At 47.0% G+C, this 17949-nt stretch overlaps 3 protein-coding genes across 3 annotated transcripts; all 3 read left to right on the top strand.

Annotated features, from left to right (window-relative positions):
- Positions 1-390: 390 nt before the first annotated feature.
- Positions 391-6712, top strand: LOC136469430 (uncharacterized). The gene is made up of 5 exons (XM_066467628.1): positions 391-2223; positions 2308-2381; positions 4880-4893; positions 5656-5793; positions 6590-6712. Exons 1-5 carry the CDS (start codon positions 449-451, stop codon positions 6710-6712), a joined length of 2124 nt encoding a protein of 707 aa, XP_066323725.1. The 5' UTR covers positions 391-448.
- A 6938-nt stretch (positions 6713-13650) lies between these two features.
- LOC136469431 (uncharacterized) lies at positions 13651-16034 on the top strand. Its single transcript, XM_066467629.1, has 3 exons — positions 13651-13905; positions 14283-15132; positions 15828-16034. Exons 1-3 carry the CDS (start codon positions 13651-13653, stop codon positions 15869-15871), a joined length of 1149 nt encoding a protein of 382 aa, XP_066323726.1. The 3' UTR covers positions 15872-16034.
- LOC136469432 (uncharacterized) lies at positions 16014-16763 on the top strand. The gene has a single exon (XM_066467630.1). It carries the CDS (start codon positions 16014-16016, stop codon positions 16761-16763), a length of 750 nt encoding a protein of 249 aa, XP_066323727.1.
- The last annotated feature ends 1186 nt before the right edge of the window (positions 16764-17949 follow it).

The following is a 17949-nucleotide window of genomic DNA, read 5'->3' on the forward strand; positions in this document are numbered from 1 at the left end:
GATGGCAGACTATCACGAAGGACGGTTTGCCGAAGGAGTGGAGGTAGAGGATGATCCAGAGGAAACCGCAAAGGCGTTCTACACCATGCTGGAGTCGGCACAGAAGCCTCTCCACGAGAAGACAACGGTTACGCAACTGGATGCCATTTCACGCCTAATAGCGTTGAAATCACAACTGGGCATTAGTCGAGACGGTTTCGATCTCGTGTTGACAGTTGTTGGCACACTGCTTCCGAAGGATCACATCCTGCCGAAGAACACGTACGAGTCACAGAGGCTCCTTCGTGCACTGAAGATGCCGTACGAGGGGATCCAAGCTTGTCCGAAGGGGTGCGTACTGTTCAGGGGAGACCACGAGAAAGCAACACACTGTCCAAAGTGCAAAGCCTCTAGGTATGTGGAGGTAGAAGGCAAAGATGGCAACAAAAATCAGTCTAAGATACCCGAGATGGTCATACGACACCTTCCTTTCATACCTAGGCTACAACGGATGTACATGACAGAGGAGACCGCGAAACAGATGACGTGGCACAAGAATGGCAAAAGATACACTGACAAGATGGTGCACCCAGCCGATGGTGATGCATGGAGACACTTCGATAACATGAATCCTGGGAAGGCTCTAGAAGCTCGGAATGTACGCGTAGCACTAGCAACAGATGGGTTCAACCCGTTTGGAATGATGGCGGCCCCGTACACTTGTTGGCCCGTGTTCGTGATCCCCCTCAATCTTCCCCCCGGCGTCATGTTTGAACCTAGGCACGTGTTCTTGACGCTGATAATACCTGGACACCCGGGCAACAATATGGGTGTCCTGATGGAGCCAGTGTGGGATGAATTGAAACATGCTTGGGAAAAGGGGGTGCTGACGTATGACCGAGCTACAAAGAGGAACTTCACTATGCATGTCTGGTACCAGTATTCAATGCATGACTTCTTGGCGTATGGCTTATTTAGCGCGTGGTGTGTTCACGGGAAGTTCCCTTGCCCAACATGCAAGGCAGATGTGATGTTCACCTGGCTGGCGAAGGGTGGGAAGTACTCTTCTTTCGACCAACATCGTCAATTCCTGCCAGAGAACCATGAATTGAGACGAGATGTTAAGCACTTCACGAAAGGTGTTCAAGTCACCGACCCCATTCCTAAGGTTAGGAGCCCGGCCGATGTCCTCGCGGAGATAGAGGCTCTCGAAATAGATGAACAGAACGGTGGCTTTGTTGGATATGGTATTGACCACATGTGGACTCATATATCGGGTTTGCATAGGCTACCGTACTTCAAGGACCTTCTTCTTCCACACTGCATCGATGTAATGCATACAGAAAAGAATGTCGCAGAGGCACTCTGGGGAACACTCATGGAGATTGGTAAGAAGTCAAAGGACAACGTTAAGGCTAGACTGGACATTGAAACGATTTGTGATAGACCAAAGCTAGTGATGAAGAGTCCTGAACCAGGCAAGAGATGGAAAAGGGGCCCGGCCGATTATATCTTGAAAAGGTCGGATAGGAAGGAAGTTCTGAAGTGGATACAGAAGACGGTACGGTTCCCTGATGGGTATGCGGCGAGTCTGAATAGGGGAGTGAACTTGGAGACTTTGAAACTCTTAGGGATGAAGAGTCATGACTTCCACGTATGGATTGAGCGGCTCCTTCCTGCAATGACCCGGGGATACGTCCCCGAGCCAGTGTGGCGCGTCCTGGCAGAGTTGAGCTTTTTCTTCCGCCAGCTTTGTGCCAAGCAGCTATCTCGGGATGTCTGTCTTGAACTAGAGAAGGCTGCACCTCTATTGCTATGCAAGTTGGAGATGATATTTCCACCCGGCTTCTTCCTATCGATGCAGCATCTGATTTTGCACCTACCTCGCGAGGCTCGGCTGGGGGGGCCCGTGCAGTGCCGTTGGTGCTATCCAATCGAGAGGTGTCTAAAGCTTCTTCGGAAAATGTGTAGAAATAAAGCCAAAATTGAGGCTTCCGTGGCGGAGGCATTCGTGCTGGAGGAGGTGGCCACGTTCACACGGGCGTACTATACTGAGAAACTTCCCAGCCGGCACAATCCAACCCCTCGTTACAACGCCGACGAGAACTCATCGAACCTCAGCCTTTTCAAAGGGGATCTCGGAAGAGGTGGCGCAGGTACCAACAAGACATTGACCCATGATGAGTGGCACAGTATCATGATCTACTTGTTGTTGAACCTTGATGAGTGCATTCCTTATCAGAAGTAAGTTCTCAGTCATCTTGTTATATACGTCGTCACTATCCTGCACCTATTGATCAAACCCCCTTGTGTGTCTTGTTTTTTTAGGGAATATATTAACAGTCACTGGAGAGGCAATACGGCTCCTACCGAGCAAGAAGAAGACCATATTCTTAGACATGGCGAGCCCGATTTCATTTCCTGGTTCTGTAGAAAGGTATCATCCAAGTAACCTCGTGGCGAGTTTGAGATTGCACTTTGCTCCTAGGAGCGAGTAATGTAACGATCTATACCTGTCCTAACCTTGCAGGCCCAGACGGATCCGGAAATGAGTGATGATTTGAAACAGGTGGGTGGTGGCTTCTCCCGTAAGGTGAAGTCATTCAACGTTTATGATGTGAATGGCTATCGCTTTCGCACAAGAAGCTACGAGGAGAGTCGCCCCAACCTAAAAACCACGTGCAGTGGAGTTCGTACGCCTGGAACGGATGCCAAGGACTATTATGGCACAGTCGAAGAGATATACGAGCTCAAATTTAAGGGTGCCAAAACTTTTAATCCAGTGGTATTCAAATGCCATTGGTTTGATCCTGATGTCGTAAGAAAAGACCTTACGATTGGGCAAGTCGAAATTCGACAAGATTCCAGATATAATGGAGACGATGTCTATATTGTGGCTAACCGAGACGCCACACAAGTTTATTACCTCCCATGGGCGTGCCAAAAAGACAAGAACCTTGAGGGTTGGAGCCTTGTGCACTTAGTATCGCCACACGGTAAAGCGGCTGTCCCAAACGATGATGATTACAACTTTGACCCAAAGGCAGATGAATTCTATCAACCCGAGGGGCTAGAAGGGAGTTTGGAAATAGACATTTCCTCGCTGATGGACATGGAAGAAAACAATGACATCGATGAGGACGAGGGTGATGACGTGCAGGATGCTGAGGACTTACGCATCCTTGAGAAATGGCAGAGGGAGCGCGATGGAGTTGTTCAGGACGATGAGGAATTACGCATCCTTGAGAACAGGCAGACAGATGATGAGGACGATGCAGAGCTCGACAATATTGATAGTGATGACGAGGATAGTGGTGACGAAACGGCACCAACCATATTGCCGTTCGTGGAGATAATTTCTAGACCACGTAATGCTATATTTCTTTTATTGTTATCCTGTAATTATGTTTTTTTACTACTAGTTGTCATTAATTTATGCTAACTTTTTTGCCCTTTTGTCATTGCAGGCACTCGACAAAATGCCAGGCGGAAGGAAAAAGCCGCCGCCACGGAGCTGCCGCTCCAGGTTCGCCCACGCCGCCGACGAGGAGGAGGACCGGCAGGTGGTGGAGGAGCCGCCCAGTAGGGGGGAGGAGCCCCCCCTCGCACGTCGCTTGTCGAGGAGGCTGCAGTTCCAGGAGACCCTGGAAGGGGGGACGTCCACGACCACGACCACGACCAGGACCACGAGGACCGGTGACGGTGGTACCGGCGGTGGCGACGAGGACGAGGACGAGGACGAGGACGAGGAGGACGAGGACGGGGGCCACGACGACTGGGAGACGGGGGCTTCCTCAGGTTCGAGGAAGCCCTACCAGCGCGGGCCAGCTTCACTCCCGGACCCACGACCGCTCCCTGGCCGCCGGCCGGTGATTAGGCCCGTGGGCACGGCGTAAGTAACCATAATTCATTTCAATACTTGTTCATATGACATGTTAATGACTAACAATTGTTAATGACTCTTGCAGTAGCTGGAAGTTTGTGAGCGGCGCCGACGGTTCACGCCATATCAATGGCATCCAAGGCCTGCTCATTAGGGAGTACTACCCTGGCTTTGTCACCCACAATGGTGAGGAAAAGCCGCCCATGAAGTGGGAGCACTTCTACAGCGTCATCTCCAACGGCGAGACCCTTGCGGCGAAGATCAAGAGGGAGTTATGGGTGAGAATGTGTTGTTGCACCGTATTTCTCAATACTACACATTTGTTGGATGCTATTGAAACAATTGATACATGTTGTCTATGTGCAGGACTTCTTCACGTGCGAGGAGGGGAAAGAGCAGCATGCGGCACGAGTTCAGGAGGCGGTGTGCAAATTACGTTTGAAGGACCTGTACCACGAGGCGCGCCTCCAGTGCGTCATTACCTACTGCGCCAACGTGCTTGGCCAGGTGGTGAAGAAGCCGCAAGTCAGGGAGATGTTCCAGCAGAGGGAGACCAACCTCACCGAGGAGCAGTACGTGCAGGTAATTAAGAAGGAAACATCCGTTTTAATTCAATCCGTGAAATATTCAATTCATCTTGTTACATGTTACATACTTGATGTCTTGCAGATGTGTCCGGAGTGGTGTGACAAGTACCAGGATTGCTGGCTGGCCATTGTGCGTATCTGGAGGTCGGACGCGTCGTACGAGCAACATAGAGAACGTCGGCGCCGCCGCTTGCAGATGCAAGGGGCACCACACCACCAGGGGAACCGGTCTCTCCCGCAGTACATTGAAAAATGGGTATGCTTCTATTCAAATTTGAGTTCTAACACTGAATCGTCATTACCTGTAACCATGTTTGTGTTTTCATCCCAGTCCCAGGCGCATGGTGGGCAGGACTGCAACGAGATGATGGGGTACGCCCTTTCTCACAAGGGCAGAGCGACGGCGCCTGACAACGTCTACGACGAGGAGGACGGGCCGGACGCGTACACCAACAGCAGCGTCTACCCCAAGATCGACGCGTACCGCAGGGCGTTTCGCCAGCGCCATGGGGAGACGTCGGACCCCGCCACCGAGCCTCTGGACACAGACCTCCTGATGAGGTTGGGCCCAGGGAAGCAGCACGGCAGTTACATGATGGCCAACAGTGCCATCGACCCGTCGTCTGCCCCCACGCTGAGGGAGATTCGACGAGGCGGTTCCAGTAGCTCCTCCGACATCCCCATAGCGCCTCGGCAGCCGAGCAGCGCACAGATGTTCTCGCAATTTCAGGTAAGTGCCGTTTCATTTGTTGTTCACTCGTTTCACACATGATCTACCTTGCCTTAACATTTGTGGGTGTAATATTGCAGGAGCAGATCGCACAAATGCAGGCCTACCAAGAGGCCCAGGAAGCGAGGCAGGAGGCACTACGTCAGCAGCAGGAGGCACTACATCAGCAGCAGATGCTGGCACTTTCGCAGCACTACCAGCGCCAGCTGACAGACCTGACCGGCTACTTCCGGTCCCAGATGCCGGGAACGGACGAGCCTCCTGCCTCGCTCTTCGCTCCACCAGAAGTTCCACTGTCTGCTCCTGCTCCTGCTCCTGTACCTTTTCCAGTGAGTATATTTGTCTGTTGCTTTAGCTGGTACGCCCATCATGCAGGTACTAATTACATCAATTGGCTTTTGTGCAGGCACAGTCGGCAGGTTCGAACCCGACTCCAGGTGCTAGCCCTCCACTGGGTCCTTCTCCACCCTACCAAGATTACCCGACCTACCCCACGCAGCCGTACATGTACCCTCCACCGTCGCAGGGGTACTCCTCGTGGCCGCCTTTCCCGACGCAGCAGGGGCACTCCGGGCCGGCAAGCGTCACAGCGCCGCAGAACAGGTGGAACTACGGTACGTCTTCGCAGTCGGGTTGGCGTCTGTATGAGCACGGTGGTGGCTCTGGGACCCCTGGGGACGACGCACAGAGCTAGGTATCTTTGCTTCTCGCTTTTGGACCTTCATCGATGAACGTGTGGCACATTGGACATGTTATGTGCATGTTGGACTTGTATGGATTCGTTTTGGACATGTATCGTTGTATTTCGGGACCTTTATGTATGGATTCATGTGAAAACTGAATTTTATTGTTAAATGCGCTGTTTCGGTGATATTATTGTGAATTACTGTGTTCAAATGTGATGTGTATGCAATATGTGGCTTAAATGTGGTTAAAATGCAACTGAAATGAGGAAAAAAAATTGAAAAAAAAAATTGGTTCCCAGCTTTGCCGACAGGAAACAGTCGGCAAAGCTGGGTTTCCCTGACCACGGATTCCAGCTTTGCCGACAGGATTACAGAGCAGTCGGCAAAATGACCAAAGCTTTGCCGACAGCCCTGACCGACGGCTGTCGGCAAAGGCTTTGCCGACAGCCACTGTGCAGCGGTCGGCAAAGTCTTTGCCGACAGCCGTAGGTCAGGGCTGTCGGCAAAGCCTCGGTCACGGTTGACGGCGCCGTCAGCGTTTGCCGACTGTACAGCTGGCTATCGGCAAAGGCTTTGCCGACAGCTTGACACGTGGCTGTCGGCAAAGAAGTCATTGCCGACTAATTCTTTGCCGACAGATCTTTGCCGACAGCCACGTGGAGAAACGGTCGGCAAAGCCTTTGCCGACAGGAAAACTGCCTTTGCCGACTGCTTTCGGCTGTAGGCAAAGGACCTCGTGGCCGCCTTTCCCGACGCAGCAGGGGCACTCCGGGCCGGCAAGCGTCACAGCGCCGCAGAACAGGTGGAACTACGGTACGTCTTCGCAGTCGGGTTGGCGTCTGTATGAGCACGGTGGTGGCTCTGGGACCCCTGGGGACGACGCACAGAGCTAGGTATCTTTGCTTCTCGCTTTTGGACCTTCATCGATGAACGTGTGGCACATTGGACATGTTATGTGCATGTTGGACTTGTATGGATTCGTTTTGGACATGTATCGTTGTATTTCGGGACCTTTATGTATGGATTCATGTGAAAACTGAATTTTATTGTTAAATGCGCTGTTTCGGTGATATTATTGTGAATTACTGTGTTCAAATGTGATGTGTATGCAATATGTGGCTTAAATGTGGTTAAAATGCAACTGAAATGAGGAAAAAAAATTGAAAAAAAAAATTGGTTCCCAGCTTTGCCGACAGGAAACAGTCGGCAAAGCTGGGTTTCCCTGACCACGGATTCCAGCTTTGCCGACAGGATTACAGAGCAGTCGGCAAAATGACCAAAGCTTTGCCGACAGCCCTGACCGACGGCTGTCGGCAAAGGCTTTGCCGACAGCCACTGTGCAGCGGTCGGCAAAGTCTTTGCCGACAGCCGTAGGTCAGGGCTGTCGGCAAAGCCTCGGTCACGGTTGACGGCGCCGTCAGCGTTTGCCGACTGTACAGCTGGCTGTCGGCAAAGGCTTTGCCGACAGCTTGACACGTGGCTGTCGGCAAAGAAGTCATTGCCGACTAATTCTTTGCCGACAGATCTTTGCCGACAGCCACGTGGAGAAACGGTCGGCAAAGCCTTTGCCGACAGGAAAACTGCCTTTGCCGACTGCTTTCGGCTGTAGGCAAAGGACCTGTTTCCTGTAGTGAGAAGATGTGCTATATATTTATAACGTTGAGGCTAAATCCGGCCAGCACACTAATATGGGCTAGATCGCACGAGGTCGCACATGGCCGAGATATGTAGTAGGGGAAGTCTAACTGACGCTCATTCTTCGCCTAAAACACCCACAAACATCTCTCTTGAAGACCCGTCGGAGAGATACACAATGGAGTGTCCTAGGATCGGTAAGACCACCTAAAACGCCGGCAAATCTTAATCAAGGAGAAGTGTTGCATTGGATAGCAAATGGGTTGAAAAAGCTAGGGTTTAGAGGTAAAAAATAAAGATAGATATGTTTTTGACGATTGAATAGACAGACCTCTGAATCGGCCGTAATCCATAGAGGAGGTGGTCTTATTAAAGGAGACTTGTTCCACACACAATTTACAAGTTTTCCACACGATTAGATAAATGTATAAAGGAACAACACGAACTGGGGCTCGGAGTGTCAAAACTGGGTCAGGCCGGTTTCAATAGTGCTCGTGAGGCCTCCCTGGAAAAACTGGCCTAGGCAGCGGTTTTAGCTGCAAACTGGCCGAAGCCACCCAAAGCCCGCCCGGGCTAGTTTTTCTGGATTTCGCCAATCTTGTTTCAAATTAACTTAAATTTGATCCTTTTTGTTTACACGTGATTTTCCGATCCATCTTTATAAGAGCATCTCCAGCGTGGCCCTCAAACAAGCCCCTAAACTAAAAATTTGAGGGCTTGAGAAAAAACACAGGCACGGTCCAGCAGGGCCCCTAATCAAGCCCTCAAATTTAGGTGGCCTCGGATCCCGTCGCAGGGGACGTGGAGGAGGAGGGCGTGCCATTGGTGGCTCTCCTCTTGATTTCAATGTTGTAGGTTTGGGTGATCGCGTCTTCCGGTTTTCTGTCCACTCCAATCCGGTTGGGCACTACATTAACAAGCTTCGTTCTTTCGATCGCCACCTTTACAAGCTTTACTTCCACCTCTGGAACAATGGAGGTCCCAAGTGGCAACTTGAATGGAGGCAGTTCATTTCAGAAGAGGAATCTTCGTGGCAGCCTGCTTAGAAACTCAGTCTACTCCCCAAAAGCTAGAAAGCTCCAGGAAAAGCCTAGCCAAGGAGTGCCTTATTGATTCAGATGTCAGAAGGAGCAACAGGTTGAAGATCAGGAACAAAGGCTTCAAACAAAGCGCATATGGGAAATCTAACTGCCTAGGATGCTCCAGCAAACCCCCAACTATCACAAATTCAGTCATCAGAGACTTAGGAAAGGAATTATGCCAAATTAACCCTGAGTTGTTGACTGATGATAATCTGATGAAGGAAAGGGAAGTTGGAACAGTAGGAGCAAAGAAGAAAGATGGCAAGACCCCCAAGAGCAAGAAGAACAATGATATAAGCAAGAACAAGAAGGATGAAGACTGAAAACCCCAACCAGATGTTTGAGGAGTACTGCTTTTGATTTTTACCTTCTGGAGCTCTACTGTCTCGAGTGTTATTTTCTTTCTCTTTTGTGTTAGCAGTGGCCCTCAGGCCTGCCTATCTTTATTATTTTCAGACTTTGTTTCTTTCCTTTTATACCTGGGGCTACTTGGTTTTATGTTATCTATCTATTTCCTTCTTTGTTGGAATTTGACTAGTGCTCACTCTTATTGGTTCTACTCTGTTTATTTCGTTTTAATGATTAATAATCGCCACTGGAAAGTTCTGCGTTGGAATAATCGCCACTAAAAAGTTCTGTGTAGAAAGTCAGTGCAACATTGTGTGCTTAAAAGAAACCAAAAGGCAAGCATTTGATTTTCCATTTATCAGGAACTTCTGTCCAACAAGCTTTGATAACTTTCACTGTCTTCCCTCCATTGGGGCCCATGGGAATTCTAGTAGCCTAGCAAGGCAAAGTGTTTAGAAGAGAGCTAGCCTTCTAGAATGAGTTTACTATATCCATTAATCTCACCTCTCAGTTCAATGAAGCTTCTTGGCTGCTCACAACAGTGTATGTTCCTTGCACTTTTCAAGGGAAAAGAGATTTCCTAAACTGGTTCCAAAACATTCAGATGTCTGAAGAACTAGATTTGCTAATTGTTGGGGATTTCAACCTTCTTCGAAGACCAGAAAATAGGAATAAGGAGGGTGCTGACACCCAAGAAATGTTTCTTTTCAACGAAGCCATCATTAATTTGGGCATGGTGGAAAAATTCCCTTGCTAGGAAGGCAGTGTACTTGGACTAATAAACAGACAAAGCCTCTCTTAGAAAGACTAGACTAGTTCTTCACTTCAGCTAATTGGACCCTGAACTATCCAAACATTGTGTCCAAATCTCCAATTACGGAGACCTCTGATCACTGGCCTTGCACCATAGAAATCAGCACTACCATTCCAGCAGCCAAGATTTTTAGATGTCAAAACTACTGGCTTGAATTTGAAAGCTTCAAGAGCACTGTCCAGCAAGCCTAGTTAACCCCCTCAAATCTGCTTGATACAACAAAGAGACTTACAACAAAGTTCAAACATCTAAGAGGGGTCCAAAGGCTTGGAAAGCTAACCTCTCCTCATTTGGCAAGCTCATTCAACAAGTGAAATCTCTAATCTACCTCTTTGAGACCATGGAGCTACCGAGGGATTTGAGCATTTAGGAGTGGAATTTCAAAATATTTACTCAAAATGGAGAGGACCTATTGAAAATAAAGGGCTAAAATCAAGTGGGTGCAGGATGGTGATGCTGGAACTAAACTCTTTAATGCCCATGCCATTGTTAGGCATAGTAAGAATACAATATCCACTCTTCTTGATGACAACAATGCCTTACTCACTCATCATGACCACAAAGCCAACCTTATTTGGGATTACTTCAAATAGGGGCTTGGGGTTTATGAATTTGAGGGAATGTTATTTGACCTGCATGACCTTCTCCCTCCACCAATTGATTTGTCTGTCTTAGAAGCAGAATTCTCCAAAAAGAAATTGATGGCATAATTTCAGAACTCCCAACTGATAAATCTCCTGGCCTAGATAGCTCAGGATTTTTTTGACATTTGTGACTCCTTCCAACAAGGCACTCTCTGCACAAGAAGCATCAATACCTCCTACATAACCCTTATCCCTAAAATTTTGGGAGCCTCCAAGGTCAATGACTTTAGGACTATCTTCCTGTTAAACACCTCAATGAAGATCGTCACTAAATTCCTAGCAAACAGACTTCAAAATGTCATCCCTCAACATATTCACAATAACCAATATGACTTCATCAAGAAGAGAACAATCCAGGATTGCATTGCTTGGGCCCTAGAATATCTTCACATTGCCATAAATCTAAGAAAGAACTGGTTATCCTAAAACTAGACTTTGAGAAGGCATTTGAGAAGGTAGAGCATGAAGCCATTTTGCAAATCTTGGCCCAAAAAAGGTTTTGGGCAGAAATGGCAGGACTAGGTCAAATCCATCTTTGGCTCAAGAACCTCTTCAGTCCTTCTAAATGGTGTGCCTAGGAAAACTATGCACTGCAGAAGAGGAGTTTGACAAGGAGACCCACTTTCTCCTTTGCTATTTGTTCTTGCTACTGATCTGCTTCAGTCAATCCTAAACAAAGCTAAGGAAAGGTAGATCATCAAGCTGCCCATTGAGCTTAATTACTCCTCTGATTTTCTAGTATTTCAATATGCAGATGATACTCTAATCATCATGCAAGCCCTCAGCCACTCATCTCTTTGCTCTAAAAGGCTTGCTCCAATCATTTGGAACCTCCACTGGACTAAAGGTGAATTATGTCTAGTCTATGCTTGTCCCAATAAACATCTCATATGAAAAAGCTTGATCACGTGGCAAGTGTTATGTGTATGAAGGCCCATATGGCCCATGAAGCTCTCTCTATATAGCCATCTCCACCTTGGAGTGTTCATCTTTAGCCACATAATCATAATCTATAAAATCTATTGGATACATTCCTAACCATCTCAGCCTTTAAACAACAAGATCTAAATTATCAAAAGACCGATTATAAGAGCCAAACTTATATACAACAATGATTCCTAATCCATGTGCATCCAAATATGAAAGTCCAAATACTAGAACTTCAATAAATCTGTCACTTAATTTGCGCACAACTGCCCTGGTTGCAATATCTGCATACACCCTGCCTGTTATAATTACACAATGATGTTTTCTAGCGAAGTTTAATCTTGTAAGCATGAAGAAAATAGTCTCTTTCTCAATAACCAATATAAATTCAATCATACCTGTTGCTTCAATGCGATCTTGGGGTCCAACCTTGGGTCAATGTGTACATTATTTCTTATGTACAGTACCACTTGGCCAGAAATATAGCCCTTTGGTAGAACTCACACATTGAGAGATGACCTTGTTGTTTCCAACAGCATGCATACTTCAGTTAGTAGTGGCAAAAAACATCCTTTATAGTTCCCCCTAAATATACTTTCATCTTCATAGTAGATATACTTGTTACTAACATGGTACCAAAGCCATGGATTAGGGTTAGGATTAATCTATTCTGATCCCCCACGATATACATTTTTTCCTCATCATTTTCTGGCTCGAGGAAGGTCGTCTTCGTGTCCCACATTGATCCTCTGCATCTGTCAGCTCTTCATCCGCGCGTCGTCTACTTGGCCTTCCGTGCGCAGCCTTCATCCATGCATCATCCGCCTCCATTCGCGTGACTCGTCTTCACGCGCAAGCCTTCTGCGGCCTCATCTTCAGGTGCGAACCTGTCCTCACGTGGCCCCGTCCGCCTATCATCGAACGACTAGGCACGAATCTGTCGTCGCACGGCCCCACCACGTCTTTAGGTGTGGCCTCATCCGCCTATCACCGTGTGGCCCCACAAACTCATCTTCACGTGCTCATCTTCATGCGTGTACGAGCCTGCCAGTCTGCCTATAGCTCGAGGCTGTCATCCTCTACGTACGAGTTTTGTCTTCACCGAGTTCGTCAAACCAGTGGTAAAAATGGATCAACCATCACTACTAGTTGGTAACACAAACCAGCTATAATGATAGGTTATCACCACCGGTTCGTGTTACCTGCCGTCAGTGATAATCGCCTAAATTTTCATCAACGGTTCGTAACACGAACCGGCGGTGAAAAACATTTCACCAACGGTTCGTAATACAAACCGGCGGTGATGAGTATCACTGCCAGTTTTTAGCAAACCGGCGATGAAAGTGGTGGCGGTGATTATCAATTCTGTAGTAGTGTGTATATGTTACATGATGACAGACGCACTAGCGGATTGGTGCAAAAAAGGCATAAGGTGCAGGCACATATTGTGCAGATTTGGAACAACAGCAGCGGACATGGTTTGTGTTAGATGAGGAACAATTGTTGAAGGCAACAGACATGGGACGGGCCCAGTAGTTGATGGCCCCCTATTGTGCACAACCGCCTAGCTAGCCACCTGCCTGTCACGCAGCCACTCGGCCGCCGTGCGCACTCTCCCAGCCACCTGACTCGCGCAACCACACCATCTCGCCCGCCGCACGTTCTCTCGTAGCTGCTTGCCTAGCTCGAACTATATATTTTCCTATGTCTAGTGGCGGAGAAAAAGATCAACCTGCCAGTGTTAGCCTAGGCCTACAATATGCATATAGTATCAGGTTTACACAATAATTCAAAAGAGAGAAAAATTGCGTGGCATTTATTCATTAGCTTTGCTATATTAAAAATGAATATGCCAAGCAACATTGATCCATATTGAACAAAATCAGTGGGGATGCCCTGCTGACAACAACATTTCCTATTCCATACTGTATCGCCTACTTGCTTCAGCAGGAACCACTTCCATTGACATGGAATGAGTCATGTTTTCATCATGGGCGGGCCCAATGGGTAGTCCAGGTAGGCCCAGGACTACCCTGGAATTTGGCCCAAAAAAATTTTAGTACTTTGCGCAGCCCATGAAATTTTGGCTCATTGCTCCTCTTTCCCGGTCAAGACCGCGAGCGGCCGAGCGAAGCCCTCTCCGCGTCCGCAACTCCGCTGTCCGCTCCCTTCCCTCCCGAGTCCCGACGGCGGACGGACGACGCTCGCGAGCCAGCTGCGGTCCGCCCATCCCCGAGCAGCAACGGCGTGGCCCCGCGCCCTCCCCCACCTGCGCCGCCGCCGCCCCGTACCTCCCCGACCAACAGCGACGCGACCATGCCCTCCCCCACCGGCAATGGAGCGACTGCCGCCCTTCCCTGATCTGCGGACGGACGACGCTCGCGAGCCAGCTGCGGGCCTGCGGAGCCGCCACGGCGCGGCCACGGCGCCCCCACCCCGCGGCCGTCCAGGCGTCCAGCGCGGCACCGGTAGGCAGCAGCGCCAGCCACTCCGCTCGCTCCGCCTCTGCAACCGCCAGAAGCCCAGATCCGTGGTGGCCTCGCCGGACGCCGGCCAGCAGTGGCACGACCGAGCCACCGAGGAGCCAGACGTGACCCACCCAGCCGGCCCGCCCTGCCAGCGGCCAGCGGCCGTCCAGGGCTCCAGGCGTCCAGCGGCCGTCCAGGGCTAAGGGCTCCAGGCGTCCAGCGCTAGCACTCCAGCACGGCAGCGCCAGGCCGCCAGCCAACGCCGGCCAGCAGTCCAGCACCGCCCTTCCCCGGTCCCCTGCAACGCCTCTGTCGGTCTGTGTCTGTCTGTCCTGGCCTCCACCAATTCATTGGATTAAATTTCTTGTCATTTTTCAGAAGACTTAGCCGATTAGGGATTGTAGATCTATCTTCTGTGAGCCTAGAATTGAATGGAAATTATTGTAATTTTTCAGGAAGTTGAGGCATGAAGAAATCAAATATAGCATTTCTTTTTTAGAAGCACGAGGCAAAAAAAGTTGCAACTTGTGCTCCACCAATTCCAGCTGTTGATGAAGAGTTGTCTATTCCTGTTGTAGAAGATCCTCTAATTGTGAGTGATGAAAGTGCTATCGTAGTTGTGGATGAAGGGACAGAAACACCTAGAGTAACAGATACAGACACAGATCCTACTAGAGATAATGGGTCAAATCAAATTGAAGAAGAAGAGGAAGAAGAACCGCCTACGACTGCTGATGTTGATTCCCTTGAGCATGACCCGGGCCTAAGGAGTCCTATTTCAATCTTTGATGTGAATGAACAAGATTCTATCATAAGAAGGTACATTTTAAAAGGCCCCTGTCATCTTTATGCCTATAATTATCCATCTAGAAAAATCTATGGCAAAGATCGCCGCTTTAGTTTTGTTTGGTTTCATAAGTACCATTGGATTGAATATAGCGTAGAGAAGGATGCAGCATATTGCTTCTATTGTTATTTGTTTGGTAAGGAAAGTGGAAAATTTATTACGGATGGTTGGCATAATTGGAATATAGGAACTATATCACTTGACAAACATGAGTCTTCAACTTTACACAAGTTTGCTCAAGAGAAATACAGCTTATTTGTGAAAAAGGGTACAAAAATTGATACTGTCATTGAGAAGGTGTCAGAAAAGGATCGAGTTGATTACAAGGCTAGGTTGACTTATTCACTTAGATGTTTGAGATTCCTTCTGCATCAAGGATTGGCTTGTCGCGGGCATGATGAAACTGAAGAATCTAACAACAGAGGAAACTTCCTTGAACTCTTGAATTGGCTTGCAGGAAATAATGAAGAGGTGCACAAAGTGGTTCTGAAAAATGCCCCAGGTAATTGCATTTTGACATCCCCTCGCATACAAAAGCAAATTATTAGATGTTGCTCTGAAGAAACCACTAGATACATACTTGAAGAACTTGGGGATGACTACTATGCAATTCTAGCTGATGAATGTAGTGATATATCACATAAAGAACAACTGGCTGTTTGTTTGCGTTATGTTGATAAACGTGGAAGTGTTTGTGAAAGGTTCCTTGGAGTAGTTCATGTTCCTGGCACCACTTCTTTGGAACTTAAAACAGCTATTCAATCTTTACTCACTAGTCATCACTTGAGTCTTAGTTCTTGTCGTGGGCAAGGATATGATGGGGCTAGTAACATGAAAGGAGAGGTTAAGGGGTTGAAAACACTGATAATGAAAGAGTCTCCTTCTGCTTATTATGTGCATTGTTTTGCACATCAACTCCAATTAGTGCTTGTTGCTGTTGCCAAGGGAGATGTTGGAGCTAGTACTTTTTTTTCTCAAGTTTCACGCTTGCTGAATATTGTTGGAGTTTCTTGCAAACGCCATGATATGCTTCGAGATGTTAGAGCACGAAAATTGAAGAAAGCACTTGAATTGGGTGAAATAGAAAGTGGAAGTGGGTTAAATCAAGAGATGGGATTGGCTAGGCCTGGTGATACTAGGTGGGGTTCTCATTATAGAACTGTTTTGCATATCATTGACATGTATTCTACCATTCAGGAAGTACTCATAACTCTTGGAAAGGATCCCACACAAAGATATGATTGGCCAAACATACATGCTATGGTTCTGACTTTAGAGTCATTTGAGTTTGTTTTCAATGCCCACTTGATGCTTGTGATTCTTGGGTACACAAATGAGTTGTCTCAATCTTTGCAAAAGAGAGACCAAGATATTGTTAATGCAATGGCACTTGTTGGTGTGGCAAAGAGAAGGTTCCAACAATTGAGGTCTAATGGGTGGGAAGATTTCTTAGAAAAGGTTAAATCATTTTGCATCGAATATTCTATTGATGTTCCTGCAATGGATAGCAAATATGAGCCTCATGGAAGATCCCATCGCTTTTATCCTGTACAAACAATTGATGATCACTATAGAAGAGAAGTGTATATTGGTATTATTGATAGAATTCATCAAGAGCTTGAGAATCGGTTTGATGAGGTTAGTAGGGAGTTGCTTATTTGTATGTCAGCACTGAATCCCTCCAATTCATTTGTCTCATTTGATGCTCAGAAAATCCTTAAGCTTGCAACTTTTTATCCCAAAGATTTTTCAAGTTCTCCTTTGAGGACACTTGAAATTCAACTTGGCACATATATTGAAGATGTGAGAATGGATGATAGATTTGAAGGACTGAACAACCTCGGTGAGCTCTCTAACAAGCTTGTTGACACTAAGAAACATGAATTATATGGTTTGGTGTACTTAGTCCTTAAATTAGCATTGATCTTACCAGTGGCGACAACAAGTGTTGAAAGAGTATTCTCTGCATTGTGTTTAGTGAAGAATAAGGTGAGAAATAGTATGAGTGATAGGTTATTGAATGATTGTTTGGTTACCTTTATTGAGCGTGATATATTCTCCACTGTAAGCGAGGATGGCATAGTTCATGCTTTCATGGCAATGAGAAAGTGCAAAGCAAAAGCCTTGAACTAGAACTTGTATTGTAATCTCTTATTTATGTAAGACCTTATCTTATGTATAATCTATAAGTTTTAAACCTTTCAATTGTATTATCTCAATTTGGTTAATTTATAGCCATTTTACTGAACTTTTTCTTTGAATTTTGTCGTGTTGTACATGAAATTTTTTGACTAAGACTACCCTGGTTTCAAATCTTGGGTCCGCCACTGGTTTTCATCCTCATCACATCTCCTTAGTGTTGTATTGCATGGAATTTTCTTGTTCTTGATTAACAAGGTTTCAAGTGCCATCTCCAATCCAGTCTGCTGTCCAATTGAAGAAAAAGAAGTGGTCGGGGCAAGAGGAATGTGCTAATTAAGTGTGACAAAACAGAAACCATTGATCATATATATTTCAATGTCCTATTGCTGTATTCTTGTGGTCATTCTTGAAAAACGCTTTTGGATGGCAGAAATCGCCAACCAACCATGAAGACTTTCTTATAAAGTTTGTTGATAATTGTAGAGGAAAAAAGCAAAAGGTCATCTTATTCATATGTGCAGGTGCTTTGTGGACAATCTGGAAGACTCGCAACAATCGGTGTTCAACAAGAAGGTGTTATCCTCCCCGATGGCGATAATCTACAAGACACTAATGATGATAAAGACTTGGAGTCCCCTTATGAAATCGAAGCTGAGTTCGATGACAGAGGAAATGATCAACCTGGTTGCAACAAACGCTCACTGATCTATTTGTGTCTATGCTTGTCTTTTGCTGTAACCTTCTGTTTTAGATACTGGTTTAGTAGAATATTAGTTACTTAGAAGTCCTGGTCATTGAGTTAGCAGTAAGGATGAGAGTTGAGAGCTGTTGGTCATCTGTCTTTTGATGCGAACTCTATAAAACTTGTAACCCCAATTCTTGGATCGCTGGCGTTCGTTACGCTTTCAATAATGCTGGGTGAATGCCTTTGATCTAAAAAAGTGCCATCTCCACTTCCCTCATTGTAGGTCGGTCTTCCCCCATCCATTTAGTACACATAGTTGCTAGTGTGGCCACTTCTTCATCTTCTCCATCTTCCTCCTCCATGACTTGAGGATCCATTATGTCAATCAAGTTGCCTTCTTTAAATAGTGAGCTGAAATGTAATACAAGCCCTCCATTATCGCCATATCGATAGACAGATGGCTTCTTTCTAGTAAGCAATTCAATAAGAAGA

Source organism: Miscanthus floridulus, chromosome 8 (genome assembly GCF_019320115.1).
Source record: "Miscanthus floridulus cultivar M001 chromosome 8, ASM1932011v1, whole genome shotgun sequence".
NCBI classification, from domain to species: domain Eukaryota; kingdom Viridiplantae; phylum Streptophyta; class Magnoliopsida; order Poales; family Poaceae; genus Miscanthus; species Miscanthus floridulus.